The sequence below is a fragment of the Crocodylus porosus genome, unplaced genomic scaffold (assembly GCF_001723895.1).
Source record: "Crocodylus porosus isolate Cpor-Errol unplaced genomic scaffold, CroPor_comp1, whole genome shotgun sequence".
NCBI lineage: Eukaryota > Metazoa > Chordata > Crocodylia > Crocodylidae > Crocodylus > Crocodylus porosus.
In genome coordinates, this window is record NW_017728948.1 from 49,911,933 (window position 1) to 49,928,279 (window position 16,347).

Sequence of the window (16,347 nt, forward strand, 5' to 3'; positions counted from 1 at the left end):
CCTATACATGAGCAGGGAGGCTGCTCTGATTCACTGTAATTCCAGTGCATTGAAGCAGACTCAATTCATCAAAACTGCTAGAGCATGGCGATTATCACACTCCAGCAGCCTCTCGTGTCTTGCTTGACAAGCTTTAAAGTGCCCCCGCTACTATTGTGAAGCACGGGGATGCTGATATACAAGACACTCCAGATGCTTTAATTAGAGTGGCTATGAGAGCCACTTTAATTAAAGTGCTACTCCTCCCCACCTCCCTGAAGCCACTCTAATTAAAATGTCCCCCCAGTCACAAAGCACATGTATAAAAGCCTTCAGAGTCTGGTTTGCTTTTTACTAGGGGTGTGAGAAGCTTCAGTCACTGATTAGATTCAGAGAAGATTCAGAGGCCGAATCACTGAATCTGAAATCGACTTGGGAGACAACCCCCACCCCCCAGAATCTATTTGGAAAAAGTTTGGAAAAGATTCAGAGATCTGGTGATTCAGAAGGCAGACTCGCAGGGGAAAAAAAACCTAAGACGAGGGAGGGGAAGTGGGGGGGGGAGGGGAAGACTGACATCTGTAGCTGCCCAGTGACTGTAATCTTTCCCCAAGTCCCCTTCCAATCACAGTGCTGTGGGGGAGGGATGTAGAAACAGCACATAAGTCTGCAGCCTTTCTGTCCCTTTTGTGAGCTGTTTCTGCCTGGGCACCGAGAAGGCCCTCTGTTACAGGCTACCATCCCTGCTGTGCCTTAACACACACACACACACAAAGTCACGTCATGAGTTTTGCTTGTCACCAACTTGAAGTACAGTTTCGCAGAAACCCCTGCACCTATCTCCTTGACACTTGCCAGGCTTTGTGCCCTCAGAAGGGGCTACCATCCCTGCTGTTTTCATCCAAATCTGACAAAAAATGACAGAGATATAGGTATTTCAGTGATTCCCCATTACAGTCCATGGCCAAATAACCAAATCTCTCCAAATCAGCACCAAATCTTCTGAAGCTGATTCAGCCAAACCAATTCACACAGTGATCCAAATCTCTGAATCAAATCACTGTTCTATGAATCAGCTGAATCCAAATTGAATACTTCCCTATTTGCACGGACCTACTTTTACCCACTAAGGCTAGGGATAGACATTACACAGAAACTGGTTTAAGCCTGTAACAGAACAGATGTTCAGTGCACATAAACCAGTTTGAAAATGGCAGAAACTGGTTTGAGATAAACCTGGTTAAATGTAGTATCAGATTTAACTGATTTGGCTCAAACCAGTTTATGCAATGTCTGTTCCAGACCCCTTGCTAATTTAAGATAAACCAGATACCTCCAGCATCCTGGCATGCTCTTTGGACAGGGTGGGGCTCTGTGCTCCATAGCAGGGCTAGCCCCTCTCCTCTGCTTCCTGGCTGGAGCTCAAGCAGAGACTTGCAGGCACAGCAGGATCTGCTTGGCCTCCCCTGCCATTGCTGCTCTCTGCTCAAGCAGGAAATCCCCCCCACTCCCATCTCCCACAGCAGGGACCCAGCCCCATGAACCCTAAGCATGTGGTACACTAGCTAATGGAGATCTGTGTGTGCATCTCCAATTTCACTGGGACAGGAAATTAAAAAGTGACTGCTTAGGGCCGTTTGGAGCTCATCAACAGATCTGCTGGTAAGCTGTTTAAGAAGCATTTAAAGTAATGGAGAGAGGCTACTGTTTTGCACTGCAGGCATATACCTCAATTTCCTCAGTCCAGAGAGAATGTCTATCCGGTTACAAACTGGTTCAGCCTAGCTAGGTTAGACTAACTTGTAAAGACTGAATGAATTCAGGCACAGGATTTTTGAATATCTGTCCCTAGCCTAAGTGACAAGTAGAGTCTGCTGATATTAAAGAGATCACTAGGCATAATATAATACCATTACATAAATTGAATAGAAAAGTCTGGCACAGATAAATTAATATAATTGTATATTTACTAATTAATATCTATAATACATATCACTGAAACTTGAGTGGGAAAATGTTTCTATTAAATGAGACAAATATGGATTATTAAGAATTTTATAGATTTCATAGACATTAGGGGCTAGAAGGGACCTCACAAGATCATTGAGTCCAGCCCTCCTGCTATAGACAGGAAGTCTGCTGAGGTCAAATGATCCCAGCAAGACAAGCATCTAAAGGTTTTTTGAATGAGTCCAGAGTAAGTGCTTGTACAACCTCTGGGGGAAGTCTGTTCTAGTCCCTGGACACTCAGACTGTAAATAAGTTTTTCTTTATGTCCAGTTTAAATCAGCCTTCCAGAAGTTTGTGGGCATTATACCTTGTAATCCCTTGGGGGGGGGGGTCTCCCAGATCCTGATGCACACCCTTATATACTGATAGGCTGCCACCAAGTCCCCCTTGATTCTTCTTTTCTCCAGGCTGAAGAGTCCCATGCCTCTCAGCCTCTCCTTGTAAGGCTTGCTCTGTTAGCCTGAAAAGCCAACCAGATGATCAAAGGCCTGCTCAAGCTTAACCATATCCCTCCTGAAGTGGGGGGCCCAAAACTGGACATAGTACTGCAGCTGTGGCCTCACTAAGGCTGAGTAAAGTGGGAGGATGACATCCCTGGTTTTGCTTGAGATGCATCGATAGATGCATGCTACAGTTTGGTTTGCCTTGCTGGCTACGGCATTGCATTGGTGGCTCATGTTCATCTTCTGGTCAATCAAGACCCCCAACTTCCTTTTGGTCATCGTGCTAGTGAGCGAGGCACTGCTAAGCCTAAGTATGATGCTGGTTTTTCCTCCCAAGGTTGAGCACCTGGCACGTTGAATACCATCAGGTTTTGGTCCGCCCACCTGTATCCCTAGTCTGTCCTCCAGTGTAACCATCTCCCCCCATAGTTTAGTGTGATCCACGAACTTCACCACTCTCCATCTGAAGGCCCGAGTGCTGAGCCTTGAGGGACATCATTGGTTGCCCTGTGCCATTTTGATTTGCTCCCATCAACTAATACTCTTTGGGTCTAACCCCAGAGCCAGGTCCCCAGCCATCAGACCATGAGATGGTCAAGGCCGCAGTTCCCCAGCTTAACCACAAGGACATCATGGGAGAGAAAGTCAAAGGCTTTTCTGCAATCTAGATACATGACATCAACCTCATCTCCCTTGTCCAGGCAATGTGTCACCTGGGCGCATTGCCTGGACCAGGTGAAGCATTTAATTCCATGTGTCACCTGGTATGAAAAACACTACTCAGAATAATGAAGATTGTCTTTGAATTTTTCTTCATCTTCTGATTGCTATTGTACTTCTTTAGTAAGCAGTGGGCTAGAGTTTCATTTGTGCTTAGCACAGAGGAGATCCAAGAGAACCTGGTAGCAGATTTTCAATCCCAGGTTCTATACCAGAGAATTCTCTATGCCAGACTAACAGACTAGCATCCTACAGGCTGTTGGCTGTCTGCAGACAGCATAATTCAGGATGTGGGGGGAAGAAATTATAGAACAAATCTATAGTAGTCTTATGTCTAATAATAACTTACTACTGATAGAGCAACATAAAATTAGCATAGCAGGGCAGAGAAAGTGTTCCACATATTTTGTCTTGAGAGGCTGCATTAATTCTTAGCTGTCAGTTTAACCAAGCTTATGGCTTCTTTGTATCATGGAAATGTCCTAGTGAATGGACCACTCATATATGCCAGCAATTTAAGAGTAAGGCTTGGTAGGAAACCCAGGAAAGAACGTGCAGCTAAAGTCAAAAAAGAGAAGTAGACTTAGCCAGAATGTTTTCAACAGAATTATTTTTTGTTGGAGAATCCCATTTTGTTGGCTCTGAAATGGTTCAACACTCATACAGGATTTCAATGAATTTCTTAGTCACAAAAATTTTAAAAATAAGTTTGTAATCATCTGAACATCAGATTTTTATATTGCCTATTTTTCAAAGTTCACGATTTTTTTAAGATTAAAATGACTTTAATTAAAAATACATTACTAATATTAAAATCGTTGTCAATAATAACAACAACAACAAAAACAATAATAATAATAAAGTTGCTACTAAAATGAAACTTTCTAATGTTTCAACTGACATAAGTTGAAGTTCCTAAGGACTTGTAGTTATGAACATTTTGACATGTTGACTTTTCAGTCTGATCCAGGTTGGGGAATTAATCTGAAATAACAGGAAAAGATTTTCCACAAAAAAATAAACGTAAGGTGGTCTTGATCTTGTATTGGTCTGGGACAAGGGTGGTCAACCCATAGTGCACATGCCACAAGTGGCACAGACAGCCTCTCTGGCTAGGGAAAGACATTCAAAAAGCCTGAGCCTGAATTGATTCAGGCTTTGCAGATTAGTCTAACCTGCAGACGTTTGGCACATGCCTGCAGTGGCTCAAGCCAGAAGCCCAAGGCTGCTTAAGCAGCCCTGCCCTCCACACGGAAGCTGAGCTGAGCTGCGGGGAGGGTATGACCAGGCCCCACAGGCTTGCCCCTGCGGCTCCCTGAGAGCCAGGATCAATCTTAGCACACAGGGCTGCCAGGTCTCAGAGGGGAACTCTTCCCCCTCCTCCCTCTCCCCCACTGCTGCAGGGCTGGGAGGGGGGCCTGTTTGGTGCTGGGGGGGGCTCTTCTCTCTCCTCCTCCCCTCTTGTGGTGGGGTGGGGAGGGGGGCTCTGTGAGGCTGCCTGGCTTCAGAGGGGGACGACTCTTCCCCCTGCTTCTCCCCCATTGCTACGGGGTACAGAGGGGGGGTTGTATCAGATGCTGCCAAGGCCCAGAGGGGAACTCTTCCTTCCAGTCCTCCCCCAGCAGGTCAGGGGGAGGCATTGTTCCATGCTGTGGGGAACTCCTTCCCCTCCTCCTCTTCCCCTGAGAGGGGCAGTGGGAGAACAGAGCTCAGCTGGGCAGGGTAGAGGGTGTGAGGGAGGTGGGGTGTAGGGACCCACATACACTTCCCCCATGGTGTGCAGCCCCCACTCTCTGGCAGCAGCAGCAGCAGCTGGGGAGGTCAGTGTGCTTGTGCCCAGCACAGGCGTAGCTCCAGCCTGAGCTGTGCAGGGGGAGGGAGCAGAGCCAACCTTACTCCTATGGCTTTGCTCCCTGAGCCTGAGCTTGCAGTGGGGGAAGACCTTTACTGGAGCCACCTGCTTTCCCTGCTCCCCACTGTGCACTCTGCCAGGAGTGGAGGGAGCCCTGTCCCCTGCTTCCCCACAGAATCCAGTACAGGGCTTCCCCTCTGTGAGTGCGGAGCTGCAGGCATGGCACAGAGCCCCAGGGACAGCAGCAGCTGGGCAGGCTGCACGGAGCTGTGCTCCTCACCCCCAGCGCAGCGCTGGCTGCCTGTTTCATTGCTCCACACCATGCCTGCAGCTCCGCACAAAGGGGAAGCCCTGCACTGGACTCTGCAGGGAAACAGAGTGTGGGGCTCCCTCCACTCCCAGCAGAGTGCATAGAGGGGAGCAGGAGAAGCAGCTAGCTCCAGGGTGGGGCTTCCCCTGTTGTAGGCTCAGGGAGCAGACCCACAGGAAGCCCCCCATGCAGCACTGGTTGGAGCCACGCCTGCACTGAGGACGAGCACCTTGACCTCTGTACTTGCTGTTGCTGCCAGCTGTTGCTGCCAGGAAGTGGGGGCTGTATGCCATGGGGGGGAGTGTGTGTGGGTCCCTACACCCCTTACCGTCCCTCACACCCATACCCTACCCAGTTGAACTCCACACTCCCGCTGCCCCTCTGGGGTCATGAGGTGGAAGGGGAAGAGTTCCCACCAGCATTGAACATAGCCTCTTCCTGCCCCCAATCTGGGCCTGAGCAGCATCACATGGAGCTCCGCAGCAGCAGGGTGGGGAAAGGGGAGGAAGAGTCCCCATCCAGCACCTCAGAGGATCTCCCCTTCCCACCCTGGAGGAGGAAGAAGTGGAAGAGTCCCCCCCCAGCATGGAACAGAGACTACTTCCCAACCCTGTGGGACAACCTACCTAGTATGGCCCCACAAGGGGACAGGGTTAATTCCTCCCTCCACCCCTTTCCTGCAGCAGGGGTCTACCAGCTCCAGGGGCCACCGCTGCACTCCCCTCCCCTCTGCTCCCCAGCAGACAGACTGACCACAGCTGAGGTGTGGTAAGAGGGGAGGAGGGAAGAATAAGCCCCCTCTCTGCCCGCTGCCTTAACAGGGCCATGGCAGCCAATGTCTGTGCTAGGGTCGGTCCCTGCTCTGGCTAGAGAGCAGAGAGGTGGGGGCAGCTCTGTGGCTAGAACAGAGAGCCCCTCTCCCCCACATCCCAAAGAGCATACCAGGATGCTGGGAGTGTCTGGTTTATCTTAAACCAGTAAGGGGTCTGGGACAGACATTGCATAAATCAGTTTGAGCCAAATCAGTTAAGTCTGATACTACATTCAATCAGGTTTATCTCAAACTGGTTTTGGCCATTTTGAAAATGGTTTATGTGCACTGAATGTCTGTTCTGTAACAGGTTTAAACCAGTTTCTGATCACTTAAACTGGTTTGTGTGTAATGTCTGTCTGTGTGGCACATGGAAGATCGGTCAGGGAGCAAAGAACACAGCAGCAGATAAGGCAAGGAACAGATAGCAGAGCAACACATAGGAAGAGGAACAGAAAGCAAAGCAGCAGATACGACAGGGGAAGGGGATCAGGGTGGCACTCAGGGAGGGCGCATGGCTTACCTTGTGGCACACCTGCCAAAAGGCTTGGCTCCCCCATTGCTCTGAGATCTGATGAGGCCCAGTGGGGTCTAGGCAGTAGGGGTGTGCAAAACAGGCCATATTGGATTTGGATTTGGCCAGCATTGGGGACAGTGATTCAACTCATTGCTTTGGATCACTGTCCCGATTCGATTTGGCCAAATCTGAATCTGAAGATTCAATGCTGATTCTGAGAATCAGTAATTTGGGCAGAGACACAGCTTTAAATGTTTTTTCTACATACCTCAAGGTACCAGGCATAGCTTGTGAACACTGCAACGGTGGGGTGGCTGAAGCATCCCACAGGAGTGGGGGGGGAGGGCGGGGGCACATGCTTGATGGTCAACCCGGAATTGGACCAAAGTACTTCTGGTCCACTTCTGGGTCTGCCACTGAGTGCATGGAGGCCTGCCTTCCTGCCTCCATGTCCCTCCAGCTCAGCGATTGGGCACAGGGGGACCCCGGGTGCCCCCCAGACCTAGGAGGCACTAATCACCAAGATAGGGGCGGAGGAGGGGGGTTCTCCGCACACTCCCCGGTGGACCCAGAAGTGGACTGGAAGTGTTTTTGGTTCAGTTCTGAGTCCATTGCCAAGTGCACTGGGGAACCCCTGCTACTGTAGGACACTCCATTCACCCCAGCATCTCAGCATTCACAAGCCACCTGGTACCTTGAGGTATGTAGAAAAAACATTTAAAGTTGTGTCTATGTCTGAATCATTGAATCATTCCGAATCTCTCTCAATCGATTAAGAGGGTTCTGATTAGATTCAGTGAGATTAAAGGATCTCCGGATTAGATTTGGATTTGGAGATTTGGCTGCCGAATCAGGCCAAATCTCTGCCAAATTGAATCAGCAACCAAAGCTTTGCACAACCCTACTAGCCAGTCCTGAAAACCTGTCTGCAAGAGCCTGAATGGCCAACCAGTGGGCTACAGCACTTTACAGAATTTCTGCAGCACTGAATGCTGCAGCCATGCACTACCACACATCTTCTAATTGGTCCCCACCTTTGCAATGCTCTTTATACTAGGATTGCCTAAGTGTCTTTGGAGGACAGGCTCACAATTCTGTTCCACAATGACTGAATTAGGGAATGCTTCCACAGGCAGTGCACAGATTTTTGGGCTCTTTCTGTATTTCAACAATCAACTTCTTTGTGGCTGATCTACTATTTTTTTTAATCCAGAGATAAACTGGTTTAATGTCCAGCATGTTAAGATTTGTTGTACATAAAACATATAACAAAATATAATGTCTTCTGGAGGCCTTATAGACGTATTGATGAATATAAACTTCTGTACCATGGTCAATGTATTAGAAAAATAATCAGCACCATCAACTACAGTCCTGACCTTATTGGGAATAGATCAAGATATTAAAGATTTAATATTTCAGGGCATAATTTTGATATATTCACTCTGACATTCTCACCCAGTTCTACTGTACATGCATCAACACAAGTCATTTCTACTGACTTGCAATTTTCAAATCTGGGAAATGTTTATGTTCAGTTATCCCACTCACATACGTGAAATGTTTTAAAATGTTATCACATGTTAAAAATTAAGCAAGAATATAATACTTGCACAAAATAATTTTGTTGACACTAAACGCATAATGGAAGAACCTTACCAAATGAAATAAGTTACAATGCTGAACTGAACAAATTGCTATACCTCAAGTAACTCAGTTTGGAGGAACAATCAAATACTTCTCAAATATATCTGCTAGAAATAACATATTCAAGACTTATTTAATTATCAATGTTAAAACCTTCTGCATGAGATATTCAGAAGTAAAACAAAAATACCATAACATTTGAACACAATTCACTAGAGGCAGTTTAGGTCAGCAACATTTAATTCATGTCATAGATGAAAGGGATTAAAGAGCCCAATTTTGCAAACCTCCTCATTATCCCAAGACCTTAATTTTAGCTTGTGATGTGAAAGTACATTATGTAAGGATAGGAAAGAAGAAGAGAAGCAACTCCTCTCAAACATGAAACCAACTTTGAGTAATTTGGAGTTATTTTCTTTCACAATGAAGTGTACTCAAATATTTAATGCTGTACCAGCGCCTGTGAGATTTCATGAAGTTAATTGAAAGAAAATCCTCACTGAAGATTACTAGACAACTTTAAACTTTGAAAAACACCATGAGTAGAAATAGTTCTTGTTGCACATTAAGTTACTGAACAGGGGTCATGAAAGGAACTCAGAAAACAGAGTCTGAATACTTAACAGAATCCAATACTATTCCCTTCTTTATATATTTAACCATTATGTTTATAAGCATAATAAGCATAATTTTAATGTCTTATCTATATAGACAGACAGACAGATATGAAATAAAAAGCTTTCAATTTTTCTGCATTTAAATGATCTTCATTGTAGTATATTCTTCCTCAAATAGATGCATGGCATTCTCATATTTTACAATAAATAAACAGCAAGTATTATTAATATTTTAAGTTCAAAGTGTATATAAGAAACACAAAGAGCACCTGCCTCAAAGAGTTTAAAAATGTTAAAACAAGCAAAAGGCAACAGGAAAGAATAAAATAAACCACCAAAATTAGTTTAGTGAATACCAGGAAATGTCAAATGTCATAGGTGGATTAGTATCATAACACATAGGTAGCCAAATACAAAGATTAGATAACGATAGGATTAAGCCTGACAGGGGGAAGCAGGGTACAGAAGAAGTACTAATAAATAGGGCCAGACTTAGGTAGATCTTGAAACTGTCAACAGACTACAGTCACATCTGCTTGCTGACTGCATAAGTATATATGGGGGAAAATCCTGGTCCCATAGACGGCACTGGTAAAACTCCTGTTGACTAAAATGGGGCTAGGATTTGACCTATTTTTCCTGATTATAGCCCCTTGTGGAACTTTATAGCACTAACTAGAGCAAGTGTTAACAACATTTTGGGGCAGAGTGCCATAAACACCCACAACTGCAATTTGTAAGACGTTGGCATGCCAGGGCAGATGGCAGAGGAGCTGTGAAGGGCCTGATTCTTATGGGGGCAGCGCAGCCCTGCCCCCTTCCCCACCATCTGCCCTGAGGCTCACATTCCAAGCAAAATGCCTTTGCGTGTCACACTCTGGCACCCATGCCAGGGGTTGCCAAACCCTGAACTAGAGTTTTGTGGAAGACAGAGTGAATGTTGTACGCCATTCTTACTCAGTTTTGACTAGATATAACAGCACGTTGTCACTTTCTATAATGAAATTCAGAAAAGACTAAAGAGGCTTCTTCTGGAAATATTTTGTTGTAGGAGTTGACTAACAAACAAACTGTGTCTTCCTCAGTATACTTACCAAAGACTGTCCTTGCAGGTACAGACTCTCTGTTTAGCCAAAATGACACTTGGGAAAGAATGACTGTCATGATGCAGGGGAGGTAAGTTTGAATCACAAAATAACCAATTTTTCTCTTCAAGTGAAAATGAGCTGTCATTACTGTATATTCACCTAACATGTGAAACAGAAACAAAAAAATATTAAACAGAACGTTACTATCCACAGGCAATTCACTTTCCTGGCAATAAAAGGCAGCCTGGTCCATTTACTTGAAACAAATGTGCTACAGACATAGTCTGGAGAACTACTTTAGGTAGAAAAATCATCCTGAATATAAATGAACTTTTGACTTTGAAACTGTGAACTGTATCATACTCCCAACTGAATTCTAGAAAACTTTTGAAAACAGTTCAGTGAGAACAAACTGGGGTCAGCATCTAGCTTGAGTTATATGTGTTACAATTACCTCAAAGCACTGGTTAGCATGGGACTCTATGCTGCCTTGGCAGATGCCAGTACCCACAGAAAGCCCTTCTGAAATTAATGGGGCTGAATGAAAATGTAGGATTCCACCCATATGCATGTAGGATCAGGGGCTACTAATCCATAGGAATAATCCCAAAATTTGCGATTTCCTCTCTCCCAACACCAATGAATGTTACTAACCTGTGCTTGATTTAACTGTCTCCTTTCCAATAGTTTGGCCTAAAAGATCATACTGATTCAGTCTGGAGCCATCTTCTGCCACCTGTACTGAATCAGATGCATTGTAAGTCCAAATGTAGGTCACTTCTGAAGTTGTGTATGCATCTATGAGAAATATTGAAAAAATATTTTGTCAGTAGTTAAAAAGAAAGTGTGTCCACAATTTGCAACTTCTGAACTTGTCTAAATAAAAGGAACTATCTTCAAAATACCATCATAGTATCCAACGATTGACAAGACAAAATAATGCTTGACCATTTAAAATTTGCTTATGAATACTGCAGTTATGAATTTATGCAAGTCCCACAATATATGTGATCATGATTTAAAATGCTCACTGATCAAAATAAATAACATCACTGCTATTAATTTACAAGCAACATATTACTAAACCATTCTTTAAATTACTAAATGGTTAGAGAATTTAGGAGAGAACATATTGCTTGAGCCCAAAAGTCTGAATTTAAATGGGTGAAAGTAGCAATAATATGTTACATGCAGATTGTATTTTAGAGGATTTTTTTTCTGTATGCCTGACATGTTCTTCAAACATTTTTTGATTAGCTGAAGTTCATATATGAATATGGGTGGGTAAGAGTTCTAACACTTTTACAGGGTTCCTTGCCCTGAAGTCCATTGGCCTGTGTTTCTTCCCTAAAGTTCATTCCGTAAATTGGCACCTCTATGGCACAAGGGCATATTGACACTATTGGGCTGCTTTCACAATGCACTCCTGAGGAAAACAAAAGGGCAAATAAATATCTTGCCAAGGACTTCATTGGAAATCGACATTCTGTTAGGAGTCTAATACCTCTGGCAACATAAACTAAAAGGAAAAGCTAAGTAAAATTGTAGTTCAGACAGCATTCATGTATCTTCACCTATGAGGACACAGGAAAAAGCTGAGAATTCGCAGCAAGCTTCCCTAGTCTAATACCCCACTAATCAAATGGAGCATGAAGTAAGAAGCCAGAACACTGATGGAAGAAATCATTTTCAGAGTCTGATGGACTGTGACAGGTAAATTTTAAGTCTGATCCTGTGGCTGTAAGGCAGGTGAAGAAAAAAAATGCACTCTCTTCTAAGTGGGAGTCAGTCATTTTCAACTCAAGAAAGCTCCCAGAGGCCCTAAAGGAGAGTTGTCATACAAATATCCATACCCCAAATGACTGAAAATCTAACAAGAAGGTACTCTGTTGAGATTTTTTAATTTCTCTGCAGGACTGCGTGTTGTCATCTTCTTGGAAATAAGCTGCTGGAAAGTCGTTGCCTGAGAAATTCACATGTACAATCACACAGATTCACACAGGCAATCTTTACAAATACAGTCTTGATCTAACCTTCTCATTTTGGGTTAGCTGATTAAGAAGGATGAAGAAAGTCAATTTTAGTGGGATAGGATCATAGAAATGTAGGGCTGAAAGGGATCTCACAAGATCATCTAGTCGAGCTCCCTGCTCAAGGCAGAATTATCCCTGACTAAACACCCCAGCCAAGTGTTTGTCTACCCTGCCCTAGAACATTTCCAAGCATAGAGAATCCACAAATTCTCTAAGCAGCCTCTTCCAATGCTTGGCCACCCTCATAGTCAGAAAATTCCTCCTAATCCCCAACCTAAATGTCCTCTGATGCACTTTGAGCCTATTGCTCCTAATTCTGTCCCTTACAGCCACTGAGAAAAGCCCATCTCCATCCTCTCTGTAATCACCCTTCAGGTATTTGAAGACAATTATTAATCCCCCCTCAGTCTTATCTTCTCCAGTCTTTCCTCACAAGTCTTGCCCCTAAGGCCCCTAATATTTTTTTGTTGCCCTGTACTGAACTTTTTTCAAACTGTCCACCTTCTTGAAGTGTGGGGCCCAAAACTGCATACAATCCTTCAAGTGAGATCTCACCAGTGCCAAATACAGTGGAAGAACCACTTTCCTTGATTTGAAAGCAACAGTCCTGTTAATATAACCTAGTATCATGTTGTCTTTTTTTCAACAAAAGCACACCATAAGATCATATTCAGCTTATGGTCCACTTTAACACCAGGTCTACTCAGCAATACTACAGCCTGGGCAGTCATTCCCCAGTTTGTATTTGTGCATGGAGTTATTCCATTCCAAGTGCAGGGCTTTGCAATTTCATTTTAAAATTAAAAATTCTGGACAAATCATAGGTAAAAGATGACAGTTTCTAACCCAGCCTCACAGAGATATTGGAAGTATCCCCAGAAGTTATAAACAGTGAAATCTATTCCTGTCTTTCCTCATACACTTCTGGGGAAGAGGATATATCAGGAACATGGGCAGAGTGCACTGTGCTCTGAAAATGTCCAGGTGATGATGAATAGTACCTCTAGTGATCCTGCTGCTAAAATGGTGTTAAACAGAACCCTGAAAATTCCTACCTCTTCTGGGTCCAGCAGAGTGTGAACTACTTCTCAAGAAAGGCAAGTTGTTTGCATTTACGTGGCGTTGTTTCTTTACTATATAGCTCAGTCTGTGTCCACCTCTTTCTTAGCCCTGGGGAAGGGTATTTCATGCCCAAAAGCTCATCCAACACATCTCCCCACTATCCAGTTGGTCCAGTAAAAGATAACATAAAAAAACTTTGGCTTTCATACATCTTCTGGATCAGGGGCACTCAACCTCCAGCCCACGGGCCAAATGCAGCCCACGGAGCCATAGGTATCTGGCCCGCGGGGCTCCCTATGGATTGAGAAATTTGGCAGCAGAGGAGCAGTGATAATAAATACAGCTACCCTCCGCAGCTGCCAAATTCCTAAACCCCAAGCCCTGAACAGCAGCTTGCAGCCAGGTCACACCCGCTCACACCCCTGTGGCTGGATGAGACAGTGCCATTCCCTTCCCCCAAGAAAGATGTGGCTGGGCCATGCCCCCTCTCTCACATGGGGCTGGGTTAGGACTGGGCCATGGTCCCTTCCCCACATAAGGTTGGGCCACACCCCTTCTTCTCATGAGGCCCAGTTGCTTCTAGGTCATGCATCCTGTCATGGGGCCTGGCCATGCCCAATATCCCTTGTGGGGCTGGGTTGGGCCTGGGTTACACCCCTTTCCCCCACAGGGCTGAGCCATGCCTCCTTCCCTCCACAGAGCCAGGCTGGAACAGGGATGCCCCCTGCCCACCTCTGCATGGCCAGATGGGACCTTATTGCAATCACTCCATGCTGGATCCGGACCATCAGCCAGATCCGACTCACAGCCAGCCTGGGTACTGCTCATCCGGCCACAAAGGTTAAGTGGTACTACTGTCCTGGAACATCAAAGCTACACAACAACACTCTAACCCTACTATGAGGAAAATAGGTACCACCACCCCCTAAATTTCCTGGCTTCTAAAACTGGTAGGCCTGCTTTTGATCTCACTTATAGCAGAAATAATGCCACTAATGATAATGAAACTATGATGGCATCAAACTGGTACTACCAAAATCAAGATCAGGCCTCACCTGTGTAACAGCAAAATGTTCTAGTCAATGAAACTTTCTAATTCAAGATGTTATTTGATGAAGTCTTCACTAATTAATAACAAAACAACAACAAGAGAAAATAAATACATTCAATTCTAAGCTATGACAATTAGAAGCTTTAGAAACTTCATAGATATATTTTCTAGTATCTGCCTTTGTTTAGAAGGCTTGAATTCACTCTTCACAAATACAACATATATATTTTTGTACCATTCATGTATTACTTATTTCCCCATGTTATTGAAAAATACAGTTATAGCAATGTGAAAACAGAATAATGCAGGAGTGAATTAGATTCACAATAATCTTTGTTAAATGGAGTCTAGGGAATTTTCAAATACATTATGAGAAAGAACACTAAAAGAAGAAAAAAGGAGAAGAAGAAAGAGAAAGAGAAGGAAAAAGGGAAATACATAATCTAGTAAACCCTAGTATGCCATAAGCCTGGGGAATGCACAGTGATGTTGAACAATATAAGATTCTCACTAGCCACAGGCTGTACTGCTAGCTATGTACTTACAGCTGCCAAATTTCAAAGGGCATGAATGAGCATCCATAGGAAAGTCCTCCAAGTGCATTGGACATTCAGCTTGGACTGTAAGCCTAAAAGGCAAAATATCGCTATATATTTAAGTCAATTACAAGACCAGAAATTCAATTCCACAAAAGTGAACAGAGTTCATGCTGATTTAGAAGATGAAATTGCAGTGTTATGTTAAACTAATTAAAATTTAAATCAGCTCTTGCTTCTTTCCTTTTATGTGGTCCTTCAGAAGACACTGACTTATCACATCAAAAACTTAAAACAACTGACCTCAAAACTATGAAGGAGGACATTTAAATGAAAATATAAATTATATAACTAAGTTGATCAGAACCGTCATTTCTTCAGAGATACATGTTGTGCAACAATAAACTTGTCAGAAAAGCATATAAGCACCACTGATTTGCCTAAGGACTATGCTCCACAAAGGTTTTCAACATTTTTTTTGACATCTTAAATTGAAAGTGTGAAAAAATGTCTTGTTTAAAAAAGCCTCAAAACAATGTAGCTCTTTATTATTTAGTTCACATTGTTTCTGCTTTTTTTCTCAGATGTGTGGAAGGGTACTATAGCAGGACCAGGTCCAAGGCTGGCCATGATGCCTCCTAGTGGCCCAAAGGCTACTGCACTGCACTAGCTCTAGGTACCCTCCCTTTTGCACTCACCTGCCACACCTTGATGTAATGGTTGACTTTTCAAAAGGAAGGCTGCCCAAGAGTCCAAAAATATGGCTTAGTCCTACCTTCACCAGTAGCTCACTTCCTGGACCCCACTAGCCCAAACCCAACCCTTTGCTAGATGGACCCTCCTGGCCTGTACGTGGCTCTATTGCCTTATGGGCTATTCACAGCCTCTGACCTCCTCTACAGCCATGTCTATGCTTTGCAGGTTTTACTCAGTACTGTTCAGTCCCTTGTACAGGATTCAGCCTCCCTTTTCTCTGGCTACAAATTTTCAGCCCTGACCCGCTGATTCGGGTCCAGCCCTCTCAACTTCAGACCCATTAGTCATCAGTATCTCTGGGCTTCTGGCTCTGGTGTCTCTTGTTCTGGGCCCTTGGCCCCAGAATTGACTCTTCTTGGCTGCTGGGCCTTGGGCCCCTGGCCTCTGCCCTTCTCAGCTGATCTTACCTGCCCTGGGCTATGGGTCCCTGACCCTAGTTCTTGCCCCTCTTGGGCTATGAGTTCACCCCCCTTGGGGCTATGGATCCCTGACCTGGTTCTTGCTCCTTATGGGCACTTGGTTTCACCCCTCCTGGGCTGCAGGATCCTGACCCTGTTTGCATCTTGCTCAGACACTGGACCCCTGGCCCCTTCTCTGTTACTCTCACTGTTTAAGCCCCAACCCTGGCTGGGCCCAAGGCAGTTGTGTACCCTCAGGCACGGCTGGGACCTCCACCTTCCCAATAGCCCTAAACCAAAACTACCAGTATAAACTATACTATAAAGGTAATCCCTCTGGTTCTAACTAAAACTAAAATCATTCTGGCTATAAACACAAAACAATCCCCTCACCGGGTGCCAACATAACCTTAACTCACTGACTGTACTTCTGCTCCAGGCTACATCCAGGAGTGGGACTCCTGTACGGGTAGGACGTAGACACCACACAGGTCTACAAATAGCAGCTTAGAAGGAT

At 44.6% G+C, this 16,347-nt stretch overlaps 1 protein-coding gene across 2 annotated transcripts in view; it reads right to left on the minus strand.

Moving 5' to 3' along the window:
- Nucleotides 1-16,347, minus strand: part of GABRA2 (gamma-aminobutyric acid type A receptor alpha2 subunit) — a 116,360-nt gene that overhangs the window by 23,242 nt on the left and 76,771 nt on the right. For both annotated transcript variants that reach the window (XM_019553427.1, XM_019553428.1), the window contains exons 6-8: nucleotides 14,686-14,768; nucleotides 10,649-10,792; nucleotides 10,001-10,153 (exon numbers count right to left, since the gene is read on the minus strand). In XM_019553427.1, the coding sequence (XP_019408972.1) occupies nucleotides 10,001-10,153; nucleotides 10,649-10,792; nucleotides 14,686-14,768 (380 nt within the window). The remainder of the gene's footprint in view (nucleotides 1-10,000; nucleotides 10,154-10,648; nucleotides 10,793-14,685; nucleotides 14,769-16,347) is intronic.